This window comes from Melanerpes formicivorus, unplaced genomic scaffold (genome assembly GCF_026170545.1).
Source record: "Melanerpes formicivorus ecotype bairdi unplaced genomic scaffold, bMelFor1.0.p_v2 SCAF_7, whole genome shotgun sequence".
NCBI classification, from domain to species: domain Eukaryota; kingdom Metazoa; phylum Chordata; class Aves; order Piciformes; family Picidae; genus Melanerpes; species Melanerpes formicivorus.
In genome coordinates this window covers 27,778,101-27,797,233 of record NW_027142359.1, presented here as the reverse complement: position 1 = coordinate 27,797,233, position 19,133 = coordinate 27,778,101, and the positions used below count along the sequence as shown (strand labels likewise).

Here is a 19,133-nt window from a genome sequence, read left to right as displayed (position 1 = left end):
TTTGCGGGTTAGGCTAGGCCTTGGATTCGGCTGGACGCAGAGACCGGGAACGGCCGGGCTTGCAGCAGGAGCGGTGCCCGGTTCCCGTGGGCATCTCCGGGGGAGCGGTGTCCTGCCCGGCCCCGCCGTGCCCCTCTGCCGCCTCTGACTCAGCACGAGCTCGCTGCGCGTGCCTGGCCTCCACACGCGCGCACCCTCCGGCGCCACGGCACCGGCGGCCGCGGGGCTCTCCTGCTCCCCGTCCTCTGGGCCCAGGGGACACAGAGTGTTCCGTGTCCCGGCCCCATCATCCCCCAGCCTGGGGACGCAGACAGAAGGGCATTAGGGAGGTCGAACCCCTCTCCTCCCCGCCCCGCAGAGCCAGCATTCCAGCAGGTGCAAGGTCGGAGCACCGGGTCCGGGGGAGACGGGCAGGGGGCTGCAGAGCGTCCCGCCCCGGCGGGGGACGGCTCCCGTCCGACGGGACCACCCCCTTCAGTCTCCACCCCCGGTCCCCCTCCCTCCTCCCTCCCTCCTCCTCCCCGTCTCTCCTCCCCTCCCCCGGCTCAGTCGGTCGCAGCCATGGCGGAGGGAGGAGAGGGAGAGGAGCTGCTCCGCCCGCCGCTGCCCGCTGGCGCCCCGGGCCCCAAGCGCTTGTGCTCCCGGGCCTGCCCGGCGGGGGGCACCGGGGCCGTTCACCCCCGTCCCGGGGCCGCAGGGGCTGGCGCAGGGCCAGGCGCGGGGGCCAGCGGAGCCCCTCCGGCTCTGGCCGGCTGCTGCCCCGCGGCGGCGGCGGGGACAGCGGGGGCGACGGGGACGACGGCGGTAGCGGTGGGGCCGGGGGGCGGCGGGGCCGGCGGCGGGGCGGGCAGCCTGCTACAGCCCGAGTCGCTCCTGGACGCGGCGGCCAAGCGGGTGGCAGGGAGCTGGGCCTTTGAGCGAGTGGAGGGCCGCTTCCAGCGCATCCCCGAGCCCGTCCAACGCCGCATCGTTTACTGGAGCTTCCCCCGCAGTGAGCGGCAGATCTGCATGTACTCCAGCTTCCAGCCCGGCCGCGCCGCCGCCGCATCCCCCGCCAGCGCCGCCGCGGGGGGACCGGCCGCCGCCGTCGCTGCCCCCGCCCCGGCCGGCGAGGAGAGCCCCGCCGCCGGACCGCCGCCGCCCGCCGTCCCCGCCGCCGCCCCCGCCGCGCCGCAGGGCGAGGGGCTGCCCTTCCGCCGCGGCATCCGCCTGCTGGAGACCGGCGCGGTGGACAACGTGCTGCAAGTCGGTGAGTGCCGGGACGGGGCCCCTGGGGGGCTTTTGTCGTCGTCCTCCCCCCGCATCGCCCTCCACCCCCTCCAAACACTTCAGTCTTTTGTCTGGCGCGACTGTGGTTTGACAGGAAAATCCTGCCCCGGGGGCAGGGACCGCCTTGTACTCTGCTGGGAAGATGCCAGCTTTGGGGTTGGGGGGGTGGGAGGACTGGGGGTCACCCCTTCTCCTAGCGAGGGGTATGTGTACCCTGGTGTCACCGGCAGCTGTCCGCAGCGTGGACGCCGTCCACCCAAGTGGGAAAATAAAACCAATAACCAGCCTCAACCTCCCCCGGCAAAGCGTCCGTCAGGGATCTGTATGGAGGGCACGCAGCCCTGCCGCCCCCCCTCTCTACACCCCCCCCTTCCCCACTCCGCAGCCGTAGTCCTTTTCACCCCCAGCACCCACACCCACGGGGGTCCTGGCCCTTCACGAGGAGGTGGGCTTATAGACATAATGCATCTCTTCAACGGCTCTGAGCGTTTGTCTTTGTCTTCTCTATCAGGGGCTTTCCCCCCTTGGAAAACCTCTAGAGGGATATCTGCCCCCTGCTTTTCCCTTCCCAACCCCCTACCCAGGCACCTCCAGCGGGGCCGGTTGGTGGAAGGTGGAGGGAAGGGTTGGGGTGACAAGTTGGGTGGGCTGGTGGGTGCCGCCGGCCGCCTGTCGCGTTTCGGGGGTGGGTGCGTGCGGCCTTTTCGCTTTCGTTCGGTGACGAAGGGGCCGTGGGAATGATGGTGGGAATAATGGCATCGTATTCTCTCTCCATGGGCAGGTGGCTTTTGTGTGCGCTGGCGGAGGGGGGGGCATTGTCGGAAAGGAAATGTTGATCCTCATCCCTCCGTCCTTCACAGTCCCTGTCCCCATCCGAAATCTCCTTCGTATCCGTGTATATTTCAAGAGAAACAAATTGTGGTGTTTTACATAAAACAATCCGCTGCCCGTTGCTGTTGGAAGTGATTGAAATGCGCGTTCTCATTAAAATGACATTAGGCTAGAATTTGTTTTGCAAATGGGAAATGTAAATTCATCTTGTGCCAGAGTATGGCGTGAATGAGTGAAGGGAAGGTGGGTTTTGTTGTGAGGAATGGTTAGTTGGGCTGTGTTTATTTAAAGAGCCCTCCTTCCTTTTGGGGGAAGGGAAAAAAAAACTGCTTTGGAAAAAAAAATAAAAGACTCAAAATCCCCTTTGGTACAATTTACATTCAGAAGAGCATTATCAAAGCATTTTCCCTATGAAAATAGGAGACAGCAGAAGAATTCTTCCACCTGTGAGGATATGCAGTGAAAATTCCTGTAGCACAAAAGATTTTTCTCTGAGGATATGATTATACTTCTTTTTTGTTTGTTTGTTTTCTTTTGAGTGAATTAATATTTTGAAGAGGCTGTGTTAAGATGATTAATTATTCTGTTTTAAATACTCTGTAACCCCAAACCAAATGATTCCTGTAGAAGGAGAGGAGTAGCTCTTCAGGAACTTTGGGAGAGGAGGGAAGACAACGGCTTACTGTGGGCAATGCTTTATTGACCTGCTCACCAAGGTGTGAGTGCAGCAAGCCGCCAGAGTGGGAGGCAGAGGCTGCCTAAAACTGGGGCTGGTCCTGTACAAAGGAATTTTCTCTTCTTAAATGAGTTTTAAAATGTATTTATCTTGGGGACGTGTCTCTGATGACGCGTCAGCCGATGGAAGGAGCTGAGCTCTGGGGTCAGGTGCATGCAGAACACGGAGCAGTCTTATCTCAAAGCGTCGTCCAGGGCTGGCATCTAGTATCGTTCATGCCCTCCCTCCCTGCGCTTCCTGCTGCTGCTTTGGGCAAGCCAGAGGACGGTGAGGATGGTCCCAGCTCTGGCATTTCATATTCCCTGACAAGTCTAAACCATCTCCCCAGCTTTGAAATCGGAGCTCGCGCCCATTGTCCTCTGAACTGTCGGCTTTTCAGATGAAGCAGCATGTTCTGGAAGCGCTCGCCGCGGAGTCGGGGGTGATTTATCTCTTGTTTTTACAGCCTGAAAGGGGCGCGCGGGATGCTCGCCCTGGGAGTTTGCCTTCGGAGCCAGGGGGGTTCGGGCCTTGGCTGTAGCACAGCTCCTCTTCGGATGACAGCGGGTGGTGATGCGGGGTTGGACACCTCTGTATCTGACCCCGAATCAGCCCCGTCACAGCAGTCCTTTGCAGCCCTGAGCCGGAGGAGGAAGGTTTACATGAAACAAAAGGCTGTGAAGGGCTGCGTGTTTATCCGGGGTGGGCGGGAGGCATAGCTGAGGTGTCCTCAGCCAACTTTCCATATCCATCCTGTGGATGCTGCTGGAAGGTGAGGTAGAAGAGCTCCAGCCACCAGAGACACAAACACTTTGTGGCTGTGTGTGTGTTTGCAATTAAGATAGGAACTTGGTTGTTGGCTTATATGGGAACCATTACGTCTTGGAAAGAAATAAAAACCCAGCCCTGGCTTACTCGATGCTCTCCAGCACTAAATCAAAACTACTGTTCCCCTCTAAGGGTCTCTTTAATGGACACCGCCAGCTCCCGGCGTCATGACCTGAGGTTTGCACATTTGAGATTTGCTGTTAATAAAGATCAGATGTTTGTACAGTTGTGTTTCTGACTCAGACCTGTGAAAAAATATGGGTCATACAGATGTGAAATTCCTTCTCTCTGTGGTTGGAAAAAATCTCTTTGAAAAACTGGAAACCAAAATCCAAGAGGAATGACCTTCTGGAGCTGGAAGACGGTGTGGAGGGTGAGGGTTGTACTTGTGGGGGGGGGGGGGAATATGCTGTTTTGGGCTCCAGCTCCCTCATGCTTACAAAGCTGACAGGTCGGGGGGGGGCGGGGAAAAAACCCCCACATATGCCACATTATCAACCAATAATTCCTTCATGCTTAGTAAAACTTAAACGAGGCTTAAACCCTGATCTCACTGGAGTCATTAAATTGATTATTTCCCCCCCCACCCCCCCCCTTGCTCAAAGAAAGATCTTGGATGTCGAACACAGGCATCTTTGTCTTCTTAAAAACTGCTTTATTATTATGTGTACAGATCCCGTCTTTGTGTGTGTGTGGTGTGTGGGGTGGGTTTTTTTTTTCCTTCTTTTTTTTTTTTTTTTCTTCCCCCTTTTAATTTTTAGACAAATGACAAAAGCATGCAGGAAAGGAATGCAGAAATGCCAGGCTTAATATAAAGCATGCAACAGCACTGCATGCTGGGAATCCTAAAGGATACAAAACCTTTAACGACGGCGGTTAATTTTTAACAAGTTGGCTCGCATAAATATTTATGAACAAAAGTTGTTTTTTTCTTTTTTTACACCATTATCTCTTGGGGGTTTTGGGGATAGAAAAAGACCTTTGGTGGGTTTTGACAGTCGGCTGGGATCCGGCAGGACAAATTCGTGTTTCTCGCCTGCGCTCCCCCACTACGGTGTGATAGAGTTTTGCCCTCGAGTCGTCGTGGCTGCCGATGGGTGGGCGAGCGTCCGTGGCGGTTTTAGGTGGGAATTCTCCTTCTTCGTTGCTGCTGTGGTTACACATGAGAGGAAGTGTTGAGTTCTGCGTTGTAACCACCTGGGAACCTGTGTGGTGTGTGCTCCTGACCCCTAGATAAGGCTTTGTGCCCTGATGGGAGGTGTGCAGTCCAGCCGTGAGTACGTAGGCAGGATTTACTCTTGCTGTTAGAGTAACAATGAAGCAGGGCTTTAAAATGCGCTGGCTTGGTAAACACTTGGAGGAAGCCTGGTTTTTATCAAGCCTGCAATTAATTCTGAATATTTTATCTGATGCTTTGCAGATCAGTCCTGGATACCTTCTGATGGTTCCTAGTCTGGTGATTAGGCTGGACGTAGAAGCGTGGGGCATTTTCTGACCATGTTTCAACAGCCTTCTGCCTGGGCAGAGGTTAAGCTAGACCTGATACCTGTAAATAATACCTGTAAATGCATTTTAATTGGAGGAGTTTTGATTTGGAAGCTTTTGGTTAGGCTATAGTTTGCAGCTGCTGTTGGTCCATCTTTGTAGTGATGCTTGTTGAACTGCAAACTTCAGAGGTAAAAATACCACTGGGTTCCTGTACTTCGAATGTGGCTGAACTGACTTTCAGGTTTTGCTTCTAAAACTGTGATTAGAATTGGGTTGGGTTTTAGATACTTTATTTTTTGTTTTCCTGAAAATGCCTTGCTTTTAGGCAAGCATTTGAGTTTCCTCTCTCGTGACATGGTACAGGGCAGAGTCTAAATTTGTATCCCGTTGCTTTTAAAAGTCTAGGTGGTGTGCTGCTTTATGGCGCTGTTTATTTTGGGGAAAACACTTTGATGGGGCTCTCCAGGGCCAGTTGTGGTTGCCTTTGTTTTGTGTAAAGATCAGTCTCCTCCTGGGTCTTAAGTTTAAGGCTGTAGCCAGTGGGGAGCAGGCTTGGAAGGAGCACCATGAGTCACGAAAAGCAATTTTTTTTCACCGTGAAACTGTCCTGTGTCAGGATGCTGCTAAGGCACTCCAATTTTTGTCTCCTCTTCGGTTTTTTTTTTGGTGTGGGGTGGTTGTTGTACCACAGGCTCCCAATTTGCTAATTACTCTTCACTGCATTTTTCTTTATGGGTAGATTACTTTATCATACCATGTATATTAATATACTTTAAACCACATAAAAGGGGCCAGCAGACGTTCATTAGCCATATCACGGTGGAAACTGTGGAGCACTTAAAATAAACATTAAACTCTTTACATTTCTAATTAGTTTTTTTTTTTCCTTAGCACATATAATTAAAACTAAGTAGTATTAAGCATTAAAACTTATGATCTGTTTATTGCTGCTGCCTCATAGATGAGATGTTTCTCCAGCAGACGCTGGCCTATATTACAGAAGGTGGAACTGGAGATGATGAAAACCATGAGTTTCTTGCTGGTGGTGCTGGGAGAGCAAGGAAGACTTTTGACAGCTGGAATTTAATTAATTAAATTTTTCTTTTAAAGCAGATTTTATTTATTGACTTTTGGGCAATTTTTAATTTTAAGGAGTATTAAGAGATTCTGTGAATCTGGCATGTACTTTTAACTAGGTGATTGATTACTCCGGGCAAAATGATGCTAGCTTTAAGAGGCTGGAGGCCTGAAAAATAAAGCAGGAGAAATGGGAGTATTTAAGGTTGGCTTTAAGGATAAACAGGTTTGAAGTGTTTTGAAGTCCTGGTTTCTGGCCTGAGCAGGCGGTAGACATTTGTTCCCAAACTCACCTGTGCTTTATAAACCTCAGCCCAGGTGAGGAGCTGGCGTTCTCTGCTCTCAGCTCCCGTGTCATTGGCAGCAGATTTTCATTTTGCTCACATCTAGAGGGAATCTTTTAGGAAGTGTTTAACTGGGCTAAAACTGCAGTAACATAAACCACATGTGCCTGCGTGCTTTGTTTCTGAAGCTTTGTGCTAGGGAATGTGCTTTGCTGTTATTTGACGCTGGCTTTGATGTTAGATGTTTTATGATTAGTCCCTCTAACCTCAGATAGGACTATTGGAAAGTTAAATGAGCCTGTCTATCCGATAGCTCTGTAAAGTCACATTCAGCTGTGAATCATCTCCTGTGGTGTGTCAGCTTTTAATTTAGGTTGGAAATACATATATTAAAACCCCCATCTTGATAGCATGAGGGTGGAAGAAAGAGCTTGTAGGTTTACATGCTCCTTGGTGTACATGTGAAACCCAGAACTGGGTTTATGGGGGAGGGGGCAGCAAGTCTTTGGTGGTATTTGGGTTATGTCCTGCTCCCCTTGCCCTGTGGGAGACCTTCTACCAGCTGGAGTTGGCCCAAATGAATGGCATGGCCAACCTTGTGCTTGATTTTTAGGGGTTTTGCATTTAGGTGTCACAGCCACCTAAATGATGCAGGTTTTCCCCCTGCTGCCCTTGAAGCTGTGAAAAGATCTCAGGAGGAGCATTCTCTCTTCACCCACTGAAGGCAGCTGAGCCTGGGAGTTTCCATTGAGAGGCCAAGGCTTATTGCTGCATGGTGATGCTTTGGGCTTAGAGCAGGTGAGATGTAGGAGTGTTGCTATTTCTTCTGGGGGTGTGAGGCTTTGAGTTCTATTCTTCTGGTCAGTCTGAAGGTGTGATGGCCTTTCTTAAAGGCACAGCCTAAACTGTCACAGAAGGCTTGACCATGCATGATGTCCAAGGAGAGGTGATGGGTAATGAGCCTTCACTCACTATCCTATCTCTTTGTGGTGCTTGTTTCTTCTTGTAGGGCCATACATGAGATTTGCTGAAGACCTGGGAAGGTGGGTGCCAGAGCCCAGGTGATGGTTGGCCCTGTGTTTTTCCATCTATCTCCCCATCTATGGCTTGTGTTGATGACTTTATTTTGTAAGGAGTTGGAGGTGTCTTGAAAGTATTAAAATGAACTTCTACTATGCCCTACTCTACATTTGATGCTGTCTTGAAGAGGTTGTCATGGGATTGTTACCCTCCTGATCTTCTGGGAATGAGAAAAGGGGAGGAAAGTGACTCCTTTGGCTAACTGGTTCCTGCCCCTGCTGAATCTTGGCTCTCCTTGTCATTTGTACCAATAGAAATTGATCAGTTTTCTGATGAACACCTAACCTCAAAGGCACCAACCTTAGCTACAGTAATGAGTGTCATAAGACAAGTCTACTTTCTGGACAGACCCACTTTTCAAGCCAGAATGTGGGATGGCAGTGTGAAGCTTTCCATCTCCATCTGCAGAGCTGCCAAGACCCTACAGAGTCACCATCACTGGGGGTGTTTAGGAAGAGACTTGATGGGGTGCTTGGTGCCATGGTTTAGTTGATTAGATGGTGTTGGATGATGGGTTGGATGCGAGGATCTCAAAGGTCTCTTCCAACCTGGTTTATTCTATCCTAAAACACATGCTCTGTATCCTGTAAGCTCTGAGGAGCAGGAGTCAGCCCCATTTCATTTTTCACCTGATGTTCACGAGGGTAGGGTTTGATGTACAGGCTTGATCCCTGACTTCTTGTGCCTTTGCAGCAGGAACTGTTATCTGACAACATCTCACAGAGTGACACAGGCTCTGCAAAACGCCTTTTTGGGAGATGGGGGGAGGGAATGCATCTTTATGGTTTTACAATTAAATATCCCAGGAGCAAAAATTCAATTTTTCAGAGGGTTCTTCTTTCCATTAATCCTGATGTTTAAATATGAGTGGCTTCTGCTTGGTTGGTGCAGCGGGTGTGCTTTATTAAATGCCAGGGATTCACCTGTGCACGACGCCACTGCATTTGTCTTCAAATGGATTTGCTAGCGCTGTGTTTTAAGAGCATTTGCCTTTTTTGTCTCAAGCTTATGCCTTAGGATTTTGTGCAGGATTGAGGTTAGTCCTTGCAAAATGGTGCATTTAAAGTAATGCACAACTTAATGAAATCCTGGGCTTCCACTTGTCACAGCCTAGGTTCATGTTGCCAGGGTTTGGTTTTTTTTCTCCTTTTTTTTCCCCCCGTTTTTCACATCATTAATACAAAGCCACGAATGTGCTTAGGAGGCAGATCTGCTGGGACGCCGGCTTGGAAGGGTTGCGTGTGAATGTGTTGGTCCAGCTTGTTGCCTACGAATGTCCTCCTGTCGTTGCTGTTGGGTTGAAGTGGGAGAGGGGCTCTGCATCTCCTTGCAATGTCCCTCTTAACCACTGTCCACCAGTAATGAGCTGCCTGTGCCTCCCCACCCAGCTCATTTGTCTCTGGGGGCCGCTAATCGGCATTGAAGTTCGCTCAGCAGGGTGCAGAGTGGTATCTGCCTGGCTGCTGTCTTTGCACCTGGAGATACTGCCCGTGCCCCGCAGCTGCCAGCGGGGAGGGATTCCCCGTGGGAATGCTGAAGACTTGGTGTCTGGGACCTTGGCAAGGTCAGGACAGGCTGTGCCTCCACTCAAGATACTGTCCAGTAGCCCTGGTTCTGCATCCTTCAGCTGATGCTGGTGTGTGGGTGACCGCTGGGGATGCCAAGGAGAGCCATTGCTGGCTATTGGCGTGCCATGGTTTTTCCAGGCAGCAATGGCAGGAGGTGCTCTTCTGACTGCCTTGATGAAGATGAGTGCCCTGTCAAAAGGGCACAAATGGGTTGCTGAGATAAATACAATTTGCATTAATGAACTACAGTGGCTTTGGATGGCAAATTAGAAGAAGTGTGTCTTGAGGATGGAAAAATAAATGTGTTTTCTGTCTCGCTGGCTGGTTCTTGTTCCTTTTGATTTTCTTTATCATCAGAGAGAAAATTTTTTCTTTCTCTTTTTCTTTTCTTTTTATTTTTTTTTTCTTAAAGCTTGTTGTGTTTATTTTGGTAACAGTTCATTGGTTGCTCTGTGTACCAAAGCTTTTTCTTGAAACTACTGAAACTATATTAAAAGTGCTTTTGGCTGTCATCTTTTATTTTGCTTTTCCTTCGCTCTTTTCCCAAAGCTGGGTCGTTGCTGTATCAAATGCTCTGAAACTGTGTGGTAGTATTTTCCCTGTGGTGCTCCATATAAGCTGGAAATAAAAAGGGAAGAAATTGCAGGATTTGGTTCTCTGCAGCTTGTTTTTTTTTCTCCTTTCTGTCTGTGTGTGTGTGTCCCATTGAAGTCTGAGCAGCTGTCTTCATCCACACAGCCTGCTGATGGCATGCACAGATCTGTTTCTTGTGATTAAAAGGAGAAATAATACCCCAGTGTTCAGAGAGGGGCCAGGGGGTGGGTGAATGCCTGGGGAGCAGCACTTCTGCCCTCCTGCCTTCTTGGCCCAGGGACCAAGGGAGCTGCCAACCTGGCTACTTCTCCCCTCATCCTTGTGGCTTTGTGTCCTGCTGAAGGAAGCATCCCGTGCCGTCTGTGGCAAGCTGCCCTGCTGCAGCATCTCCACCCTGGGGTGGGTTCCTCCATCCTGCGCTGGTGACCTGCAGAGAGGCCCTGGGGATTTTATTCTATTCTAAGGATGTGGAAACATTTGGGCAGCACTGCAGCCACTTGCTACCAGTGCACTTTGAAAAATACCCAGCAAGTGTTGAGCATCTGTCTGTGAAGGGGGAGGAAATCCGTCATCCCCCCCTCCCCTCCTTATTTTCTCCCGATTGTCCTCGCTTGGTGTGGCTTTAGCTATTATGGGTGTGTAAAATAGAACTATATATGACCTTTTATCTTACAAGAAATAGGTTAAGCCATTTTTAAAGAAAGTGGTGGAGTCAGCAGTGCTGCTAAGGAGCTGCTTTCGCATGGTTGATAGGCTGTGAAGCCGCTCAATGGACTTTGGTTTCAGAGACAATATCTGTTTAAATTAATCTTTGTCAGATACATGCCACTGCAGACAATTCAAATTCCATTTGCTTTCTGATCTCATAACAAAAAAGCACCTTACACTGGTTCTTTTATCGTAAAATTAACTTTTGTCTGTGTGTCCTGGAAACAGGGGTGGCATAAAATCTAGTTAAAAGGCTCTGTTATAGGAGGATTCTGTTTCTTTGTACAAGGAGGACTCTCCCCCCCCACCCAACCCCCCACCTTCTTTCCCCTGTGTGCATTTAAAAAGAAGACGAGTGTTTGAGATAGATTAGGGAGAATGCCAGCAGATGGACCGATTCTGTTGTTGCTGCTGGCAACCATCTAAGCAGCCATTTTGAACAATGCTGATACCGGGGTACTGATAACACAAAGATGAGGATGGGATAAATATCCAGCTAGTCCCTTTCTCCCCGCCTGCTCCTCCTCCTTCCCTTTCACGCCGCCACTGCAGCCCTGTTATTAGAGAACCCAATTGTTTCCAGAGAAATGCTTCATCCTCTTAGCTCGGCTGGTCGACATCTAGTGTTGCTTATCACCTTGATTTTCCTTGTGCTTAGTGGAGACACTGGCAGAACAGCCTCTCCCAGGGCTGCCCAGTTCATGGGTCTTGAGGGGAATGGGATGTTTGGGTGCTTTGCAGTCATGGTGCTCTTAGCTTCTACCTTAGCAAAGCTTAAGGTGTTTGGTCCTTCCTGTATAAGTGGAGAGAGTTTCTTTCCTTCCTCATGTGTGTTTTAAGTGCTTAATTAAAGAGTCTGATGGCATGTGATGGTTGGATTCTAGTGTTTCAGGAGTTGCACCATGAGCCTGACATCTCTTTTATGCCAAAATGATTAGTATGGGGCTGTGGTTGTAAACTGATGGTATCCCTTTTGTTCCTATACTGGTCTCCCATTTCTTGTCTCCCATTCATGGTATCTGAGTATCTGGGTCATGTTCATGTCCTTGACCTGCTACTCTTGGAGCATCTTAAGGTGTGTACTAATCAGTTTGGATTGTTGGATTTTCAATGCTGGAACCAGTCCCCTTCATCTCTGTTTTGTTTCCCATCCCTAAGGACATAACCCTTCCATACGTTAAGAAAACCCAGGCAAGCTTCATCTTTCCCCAGCAAATGACAAAAAGGCTGCTTTATGTTTTGCAGTAGTTGTGCCAGGATGAGCTTGAGACTGTTCTGGTAAACCTGCTGGGCTTTGCCCTTAGCTCACTGTAGTGTAGAATGGACCTGAACATGAGATCCATGGAGGTGGTCAGGGGATGCAATGTAGCTTTGGTCATTTGGTACCAGAGCATCCATGGGGTGTGAAAGAGCTCAGCAGAGCTGCAAAGCACTTTGGATGGGAGAGGGGCCTTCAGGATCTGAGGGTTGAGGTTGCTGTCGGAAGAGCAGGAGTGGTGGGTTGGGAAACAGTGAGTAGCCTTTGGCTGTGGTTTGCTGTGCAAGTGTGCTGTGCACAGGAATGGCCTGTCTTCAGGACCTCTAAGGCTTGATGTGTTGTCTTCTGTAACTCCTCTGCAGTGGGGAGCGTGAAATGCTCCAGACTGGGGCTGAGGTAGGCAGCCAGGTGATGGAAACACCATGCTGCTGCCAGTGGCTCTTAGTGAACAGCTTTGGGTCAGCTTTCCAAATTGCAAGCCTTTAAAATGTTCCTGGGTCTGCAGGACCCCTTGTGAGGAGCTGGAAGTGAGCATCAAGAAACTGGTTTGTGGTTGCTGCTTTCTCTGCATCGGAGTGCAGGCCACAGGCTGAAACTTCCACCTGCAGCATCTCCAAGACCCTTCTGTGAAATGATGCTCTTAACTGCAGCTCTGGGTTTGGTTTTTTTTTTCCCCAGTCAAAAACTCCAGTTTTTGGAGTTGAAAACTGTACAGAGAAGTCTAAAAGAAATCTTGTTTAGAATGGAACTATAGAATCATGGAACATATCTAATTATACATAGTAGATGAAACTTCACAGAAAAGCAGCAGATGTAAGAATTGAAAAAAAGGGCAAGCTGGTTTTATGGTTTCCCTTTTTAATTTGTCCCCTGAGCCTGCTACATTTTGAGGTAAATATTATATTTCTCTTTATTTTTTGTTTTCTCTTTTGGGTGAGATATTGTCCTCCTTGAGTCTCTTTTTAAGCTTGCCTTATTTGACCCATAAGTGGTGGAACAGCCATATTTGATGACTTGATAAATCAAGGAGCATCTGGCCTGGAAGCTGAAAAATCAGGCTGTGAGCTCCACTTTGAAAGTGTGATTATGGTGTCTTGTAAAGTTTTTGAGGTCAGCTGAGCTCTGTGAAGACTTGCACTGAAGGACTGGGGGGGGTCTCAATAAGTTGATTGTGTCTAAGGTCAGCTGGCATCGTTGACAGGTGCTTTGTCCACATTCAGAGGGCTACAGTGCCTGGAGGTCCTCAGCCACCTCTTGCGGTGGCTTCTACTGTGTCACTTGACCTGTTGTGTTAGGAGACAGCTTCTGAGAGACTGGAGGATGGGTGAGGAAAGAGTGACTGTTTTAAGCAGATACCTTCTTTGAAAGGTGCTATGTGGGATGCAGAAGTGTGCTCTTCTGTCCCTTTTGGCTCATAATGACATTGAACCTTAAAACCCCCTGCAAGTTGTGGTGGAGAGGAACTGTAACCCATGTGTGATCAAGCATGATGGTGAACTCAATAGCTTCTGGTGTGCTGCTTCTGTTCACTTGCATCCCACTGTGGAAAATATTACTCAGCAACAACAGGCAGAAAACAGGTGCTTGTGAGGATGGCCAAGAACAGCAGTGGGGTTTGGAGTGCTTTTAAACTATGCCCTCTGAAAAGGTGCAGAGTGGAGCTTAGGTCCACTGGTCTTTTCCAGAACCTTCTAGAGGGTATGGAAACATGCCTGGTCTTCCTTTGCAGAGCTCTCTGTCTCTTAGTTCTCTTGAGTTTTACTTGGTCTACTTTAGCTTCAGGGACCTCATCCCACTACATAATTCATTTATTTTTTTGGCTAAGCACCCCTTGGCTGTGCTTGGTAGCAGCCAGTTTATTTCAGACTGAGGAGTATGCTCAGACAGTGGTTTATGAGATTGTTGGTTTCAGAGCCAGGACACAGCACCTTGCTGTTAACAAGGGCAATGGCTTCTGAAACCATCCTAGCAAATGGATGAGGAGTGGCATGCATCCTTCTGCTGATCAGGGTGTGGATGAGGAGGTGATTGGCAAGATCAGGCTTTTCCCATGCACGTGAGGGGTATTGGGAGCAATTACTTGCTTCCCAGTTTGGAAGTTACTGATTGCTTGGGAAAAGATGGTTTCTGGTCACCTCCCTCTATCTGAAAGAGGCAAAGAAAGTCTCCTAGCTCAGCCCAGAGTGCTTGTGATTTATGTGCTGTGAGAAGGACTGATTCCCAAGAGGGTTCTGTTTTTCATGTGTGTTGGGTCTTGTGTTTTTTACCCCTAGTCTCCCTGTCCCCATGCCCACACGCTGGTCAGCCACACTATGGTTTCCTGGACTGTGAGGTTTGATGAACCATTAACCTAAAAATGCCCTGAGTAGGAAGAAAATGTTTCCAAGGTCTGAAAAACTTACAAAGCTTCTGAAGTGGGAATGAGAGCTGCGGTTTGTCTGAGCAACTTTTCTTGCTTCTGGCTCTGCTGTGAACTGGCTTCACTTTGTTGGGTGCAAGGGTATGTTTTGGACCTTGAAGGGACGGGAAGGCAGCCCTCCATGGCTGGGTCAGCCAGAGAGGCTGCCTTCCAAGCAGATGTCCTCTTGGCATGAGGCTTGTCAGGTTTAAGACAGGATATCTCTGTGCTCCGGAGGGCTGAAAGCATTGAAATAAGTAACAGGCTGGGAATGTCTGAATCCAGTTATGAATTCCTGGGGAAGAGGATTTGGTAATGGCAGACTGCATAAGCAGGCAGGGGCCACATTGTCGGTGGGGGACAGCACCTCATTGTCCTGCGGGCTCTGCCAGGTGTTGAGCATCATGGCTGTACAAGCCCCTTCAGGGCAGTGAAGGAGACCACTGCCTTCCTTTTCTACTGCTTCTCCTATTATTGAACAAGGGGAGTGGCTGGAGAGCTGCTCAGTGGAAAAGGGCCTAGAAGTGTTGGTTGATAGACAGCTAAATATGAGCTGTCAGTGTGCCCAGGTGGCCAAGCAGGCCAATGTCATCCTGTCTTGTATCAGAAATAGTGTGGCCAGCAAGACTAGGGTAGTGATTGTCCCCCTGTGCTTGGCACTGATGAGGCTGCACCTCAAATACTGCATTCAGTTTTGGGTCCCTCCAAGAAGGACATGGAGGTGCTGGAGAGTGTCCAAAGAAGGGCAATGAAGATGGTGAAGGGTCTAGGGTACAAGTGTTCTGAGGAGTGGTTGAGACAACTCTGGGTGTTCAGTCTGGAGAAAAGGAGGCTCAGGGGAGACCTTCTCACCCTCTACAACTACCTGAAAGGAGGTTGTAATGAGGTAGGGGTTGGTCTGATCTTTCAATTAACAAGCAATAGGACAACAGAAAATGGTCTTTAGTTGTGCCAGAGGAGGTTAAATTGTATATTAGGAAAAATTTCTTCTCTCAAAGGGTTGTCAAGCATTGGAACAGGCTGCTTGGGTACCTGGTGGAGTCACCATCCCAGGATGTGTTTAAAAGACATGTAGATAGGGGTATGGTTTAGTGGTGACCCAGCAGTATTGGGTCAATGGTTGATTTTAAAGGTCTCTTCCAACCAAAACGATTCTGTGATCATAATGTCAGCCAGATGCAGCTGTGGAGGGCTGTGGCTGTTAAGCCATGCTTAAGTCATTTTTACAATGCAGTGATGTTGCAAAGCAGGGCTCTGGTGGATCTGGGGACGGTCCAGAGGAGGACGTGATGGATGTGGCCATGTATGAAACTGGGAGGTGGGGTTACCCAGGGAGATATGTGTGCTGGGATACCAGATGGGACGAAGCTGCTTTTGCTCCAGAGCAGTGTTAGTCACTGTGTCTCAGAGCCTGTCCATCACAAAGTTTCTAGCAGTCCATTCCTGAGGGCTTTCCAGTATCCGCCTCTGTGGTATGGGTGATGCTGCAGCTGAGGAAGGAGCTTTACAGCAGGATACTGACCTTATTTTCATAAAGGCTTAGAGTGGCTGATTGGGAGCAGAGTGGCTGGTTTCCCCTGAGTCTGCCAGTGGTCATCAGCAGATGCCTGTGGAGGAGACAAAGAAATGGGGCTGGAGGACAGGGATGCTTCCTTGGTTGTGAGCAGCCACTCCAGCCAAAGGGCTGCCTTGACTTTTGTCTGTGATGTGGATGCAGAAGGAATGGCTTGTGAGAGGAGCCCTGGCCTCATGTCTCCTGCAGCACCAGGATTATCCTGAAGACTCCAGGATGTAGTATCCCTTCTGTGCATGCAGTGGGGTGTCTATTCCCATGGCAGGAAGCACTGGCACCACTCTGGAAGGCAGCAGTGGCACAGAGCTGGTCAGGTCAAAGAGAATTTTGAAGAGATGGGCACTTCTCCATGCAGCTCCCAGAGGCTTGGGAGAGAGGACTAAAGCTGTGGATTTATGGGGTGGGAGAATTATGTAATTAAAAAATGGGATGTGTCATCAGTCTCTCTCTGTTGTGATCATGTTGGTAGTTTGATTTCACTCAGTGCTAATGCTTCAACAGGGTTAGGGGTCTGGAGGAGGTCTGGCTCTCTGAGGTGTTGCCTCATCTTGGGGTGTCTGATGCATTGTCTGGCCCTCTACAATGTGCCTGAAGTTATTGGTTGGGAATAGCCCATGGTGTAGGGATATCTGCTGGAAAGATGAAGGGTTCTTCATCATCCTGGCTGCAGTGTGACGCCATGCAGCTTGTTTGCTATGGACTGCATTGAAGAAGTTCATAGCTAGTGGTAAAACATAACCTGCAGAGGATGTTCCACGGACCACGCTGGATGAAACCCCTGCTACTGGGGAGCTCATGGCACAGAAGTCTGAAGGATCTTTTTGCAACATGTGTTTTGGGTGGCATTTTTGCGTTTGGAGCCTGCAGCGGTTGTCAGGAGGTTGGGTGAAAGGTTTTCCTCGGAGCTCAGGAGAAAGCATTTATTATTTAAAAGGGTAACTTGGGGTGAGAGAGAAAGAAAGAGCAGCAGCCTAATCTTGCAATTTAAATGTATTCAAAGATTCCCTCTGTTTGAGTTTGCTTCCTAGCCTTGATCAGAAGGAAATGCTGCTAGCTACAGAGTGGAATAAATCGAGGGCACCCTTATCTGTGCAAGATAAATTACTATTGTTTAGGAAAGACACTCCAGGGATTGAAGAATTTAATTAAATACACAGGGATTATGAATATGCATGTAAATTAGGCAATCTAGATATGACATGGCTACAACTGCAGGGAATTGTTCGAACTTAAAAGTGTAATCATTTCTTTTATTTTTTTTTTCTTCAAACTCGGGGTGTGGGGAAGGGGAACAAATGAGAAGATTCCCTTTCCCATTTGCCGCCTCCTCGGCTGGTCTCAGGTCATTAAGCAGTGGGAATTACCCGTTGCGGATCAGCCCTCAACAAGCCCGCGGAGATGAAGTGCTGGAGCCTTTCTCCACCTTAATGAGCTGCCACAAAAGCCAAGAGAAGAGATGGGCTTGCAGCGAGGGGCTGCCGTGGCCCTGAACCAGATGCAAGGGGGTTTGGAAAGGGTGGGAGATGCGGTTCTCCGCCTCCTGAGTGAGGGGAGGAGAGCTGTGACTCCAGCTTACTGCCTGCTCGCTGGGTGCTGCCACCCGGAAGGGGGATTCTTTTTTTTAGCAACGGACTTGGAAAGATCTGTGCTGTGGTTTCAGAGCCTCTCCCGAAAAATCATGGGGTTAGGGAGTGCAAACGTTGATTGTTCAGCAATTCTGCTTTTTTACGGGGGTGCCTCCCCCTGTTCCGATCCTTGCTGTTTAGAAAGAGCTTTGGGAATCACCATGTGTTTGGGGAGACTAAGCTCTAGATTGGCATGAACAAGAAAGACAAAACTGAAATATTCCTTAAGAGTCAAGACTCTGAGAAATCCAGAATGAAATGTGGGAACGTGCTTGTGCTGTCCTCCCAGTCAGGTCTGGGCTCCTGGTGTAGCAGCACAGCTGAGCCAGGGCAGGTTCTTCAAAGGACATTAACTGCAGCCTAGGGTACTGCCTTGAATGGGTTTAATGTGCAACTCTTAGAGGTGGCATCCAATAACAATGCAGAGAAAAGGCATTTATTTATTTATTTCCCCCCTGTGTTTCCTTTGTTTGACTTCACCTCTGTGTGCTCAGTTTCATTGTTCTGCTAAATCAGATTCCTCTGTAGTTGGAGTCTAGGACCTGCAACTGATGAAATAAATTGCTACAAGCTTCGTACTCTGAATGTTGTTTTTTTTTAGTTCTTAAAATAGGCAGCAAAATGTGGACATGATCTGATTTTGAACTTAACTAGTCATAAAAAAACCAACAGAGGGGCTAGATCTTGAGCAGATGTTTTCCATTTTTTATTGATGTTGTTTTTCTCCATCTTTCAATGTGGTTTTTTTTTTGCTTTTCATGCAGCCAGAGCTGTGTGAGATGGACCTGTACTGACAGGGGCAGGAGTGGGGCTGAGCCTCAGGCTGGCGTCCTTGGGGAGCCGGGGGGTGGTCTGCAAGGCTAGGAGGCGATGCCGCTCTGGGTCAGCCCTCCACGGGGCATTCAGCTTCTCCCACCTCCTCCCCCTCCTCCGATTGAGAGCTTATGGTAATCAGAAGTTCAGTCTCGTCCTGTGCAAGCCACGTGGGAACAATTCCTATTTATCATTTTCAAAACTGGATGATTTTCCCACCCCTGGCTCATGGGTTCTGATTAAAAAGCAACAGGGAAAATGCGAGCATCTGAAAATGTGAAATATCTAAAGCCTCCACGTTGCATTTTTAATTCCCCTCCCCCCCTCAAAAAAAAAAGACGACCTGCCTTTTTTTCTTCTCCAAGGAGAAAAAATATAATAGTGGGAGAATATTTGTGTGGGTGCACAAGTGCATTGAGACAAGTTTGAACCTTGGTAATAAAGTATTTCTCATAAAAATTTAATGTCCTCAAGACAGTGTTATGGCAGCTCATTACTATTAAAGGTCATTTGAAGAGTATCGATCCTAAATGTTACAGCTGAACGTAAACTTTGACTGTCCCAGTTATTAATGTCTATTTATTATCCGTGGGATAAGAGTTAAAGGAAAATGAGGGTATAAATGGTGTGGTATCATAGTATCATTCAGGGTTGGAAGGGACCACAAGGATCATCTAGTTCCAACCCCCCTGCCATGGGCAGGGACACCCCACACTAGATCAGGCTGGCCAGAGCCTTGTCCAGCCTGGGCTTAAACACCTCCAGGGATGGGGCCTCAACCACCTCCCTGGACAACACATTCCAGGGCTTCACCACTCTCATGGTGAAGAACCTCCTCCTCACATCCAGCCTGAATCTCCCCACCTCCAGCTTCATTCCATTCCCCCTAGTCCTATCACTACCTGAGATCCTGAGAAGTCCTTCCCCAGCCTTCCTGTAGGCCCCCTTCAGATACTGGAAGGCCACAATGAGGTCACCTGGGAGCCTTCTCTTCTCCAGACTGAACAGCCCCAACTCCTTCAGT

At 49.1% G+C, this 19,133-nt stretch overlaps 1 protein-coding gene across 1 annotated transcript in view; it reads left to right on the top strand.

The window, feature by feature from the left end:
- Positions 1-561: 561 nt before the first annotated feature.
- ZSWIM5 (zinc finger SWIM-type containing 5) overlaps positions 562-19,133 on the top strand; it is a 107,960-nt gene continuing 89,388 nt past the window's right edge. The window contains exon 1 of the mRNA XM_068141595.1: positions 562-1,249. Coding sequence (XP_067997696.1) covers positions 562-1,249 — 688 coding nt within the window. The remainder of the gene's footprint in view (positions 1,250-19,133) is intronic.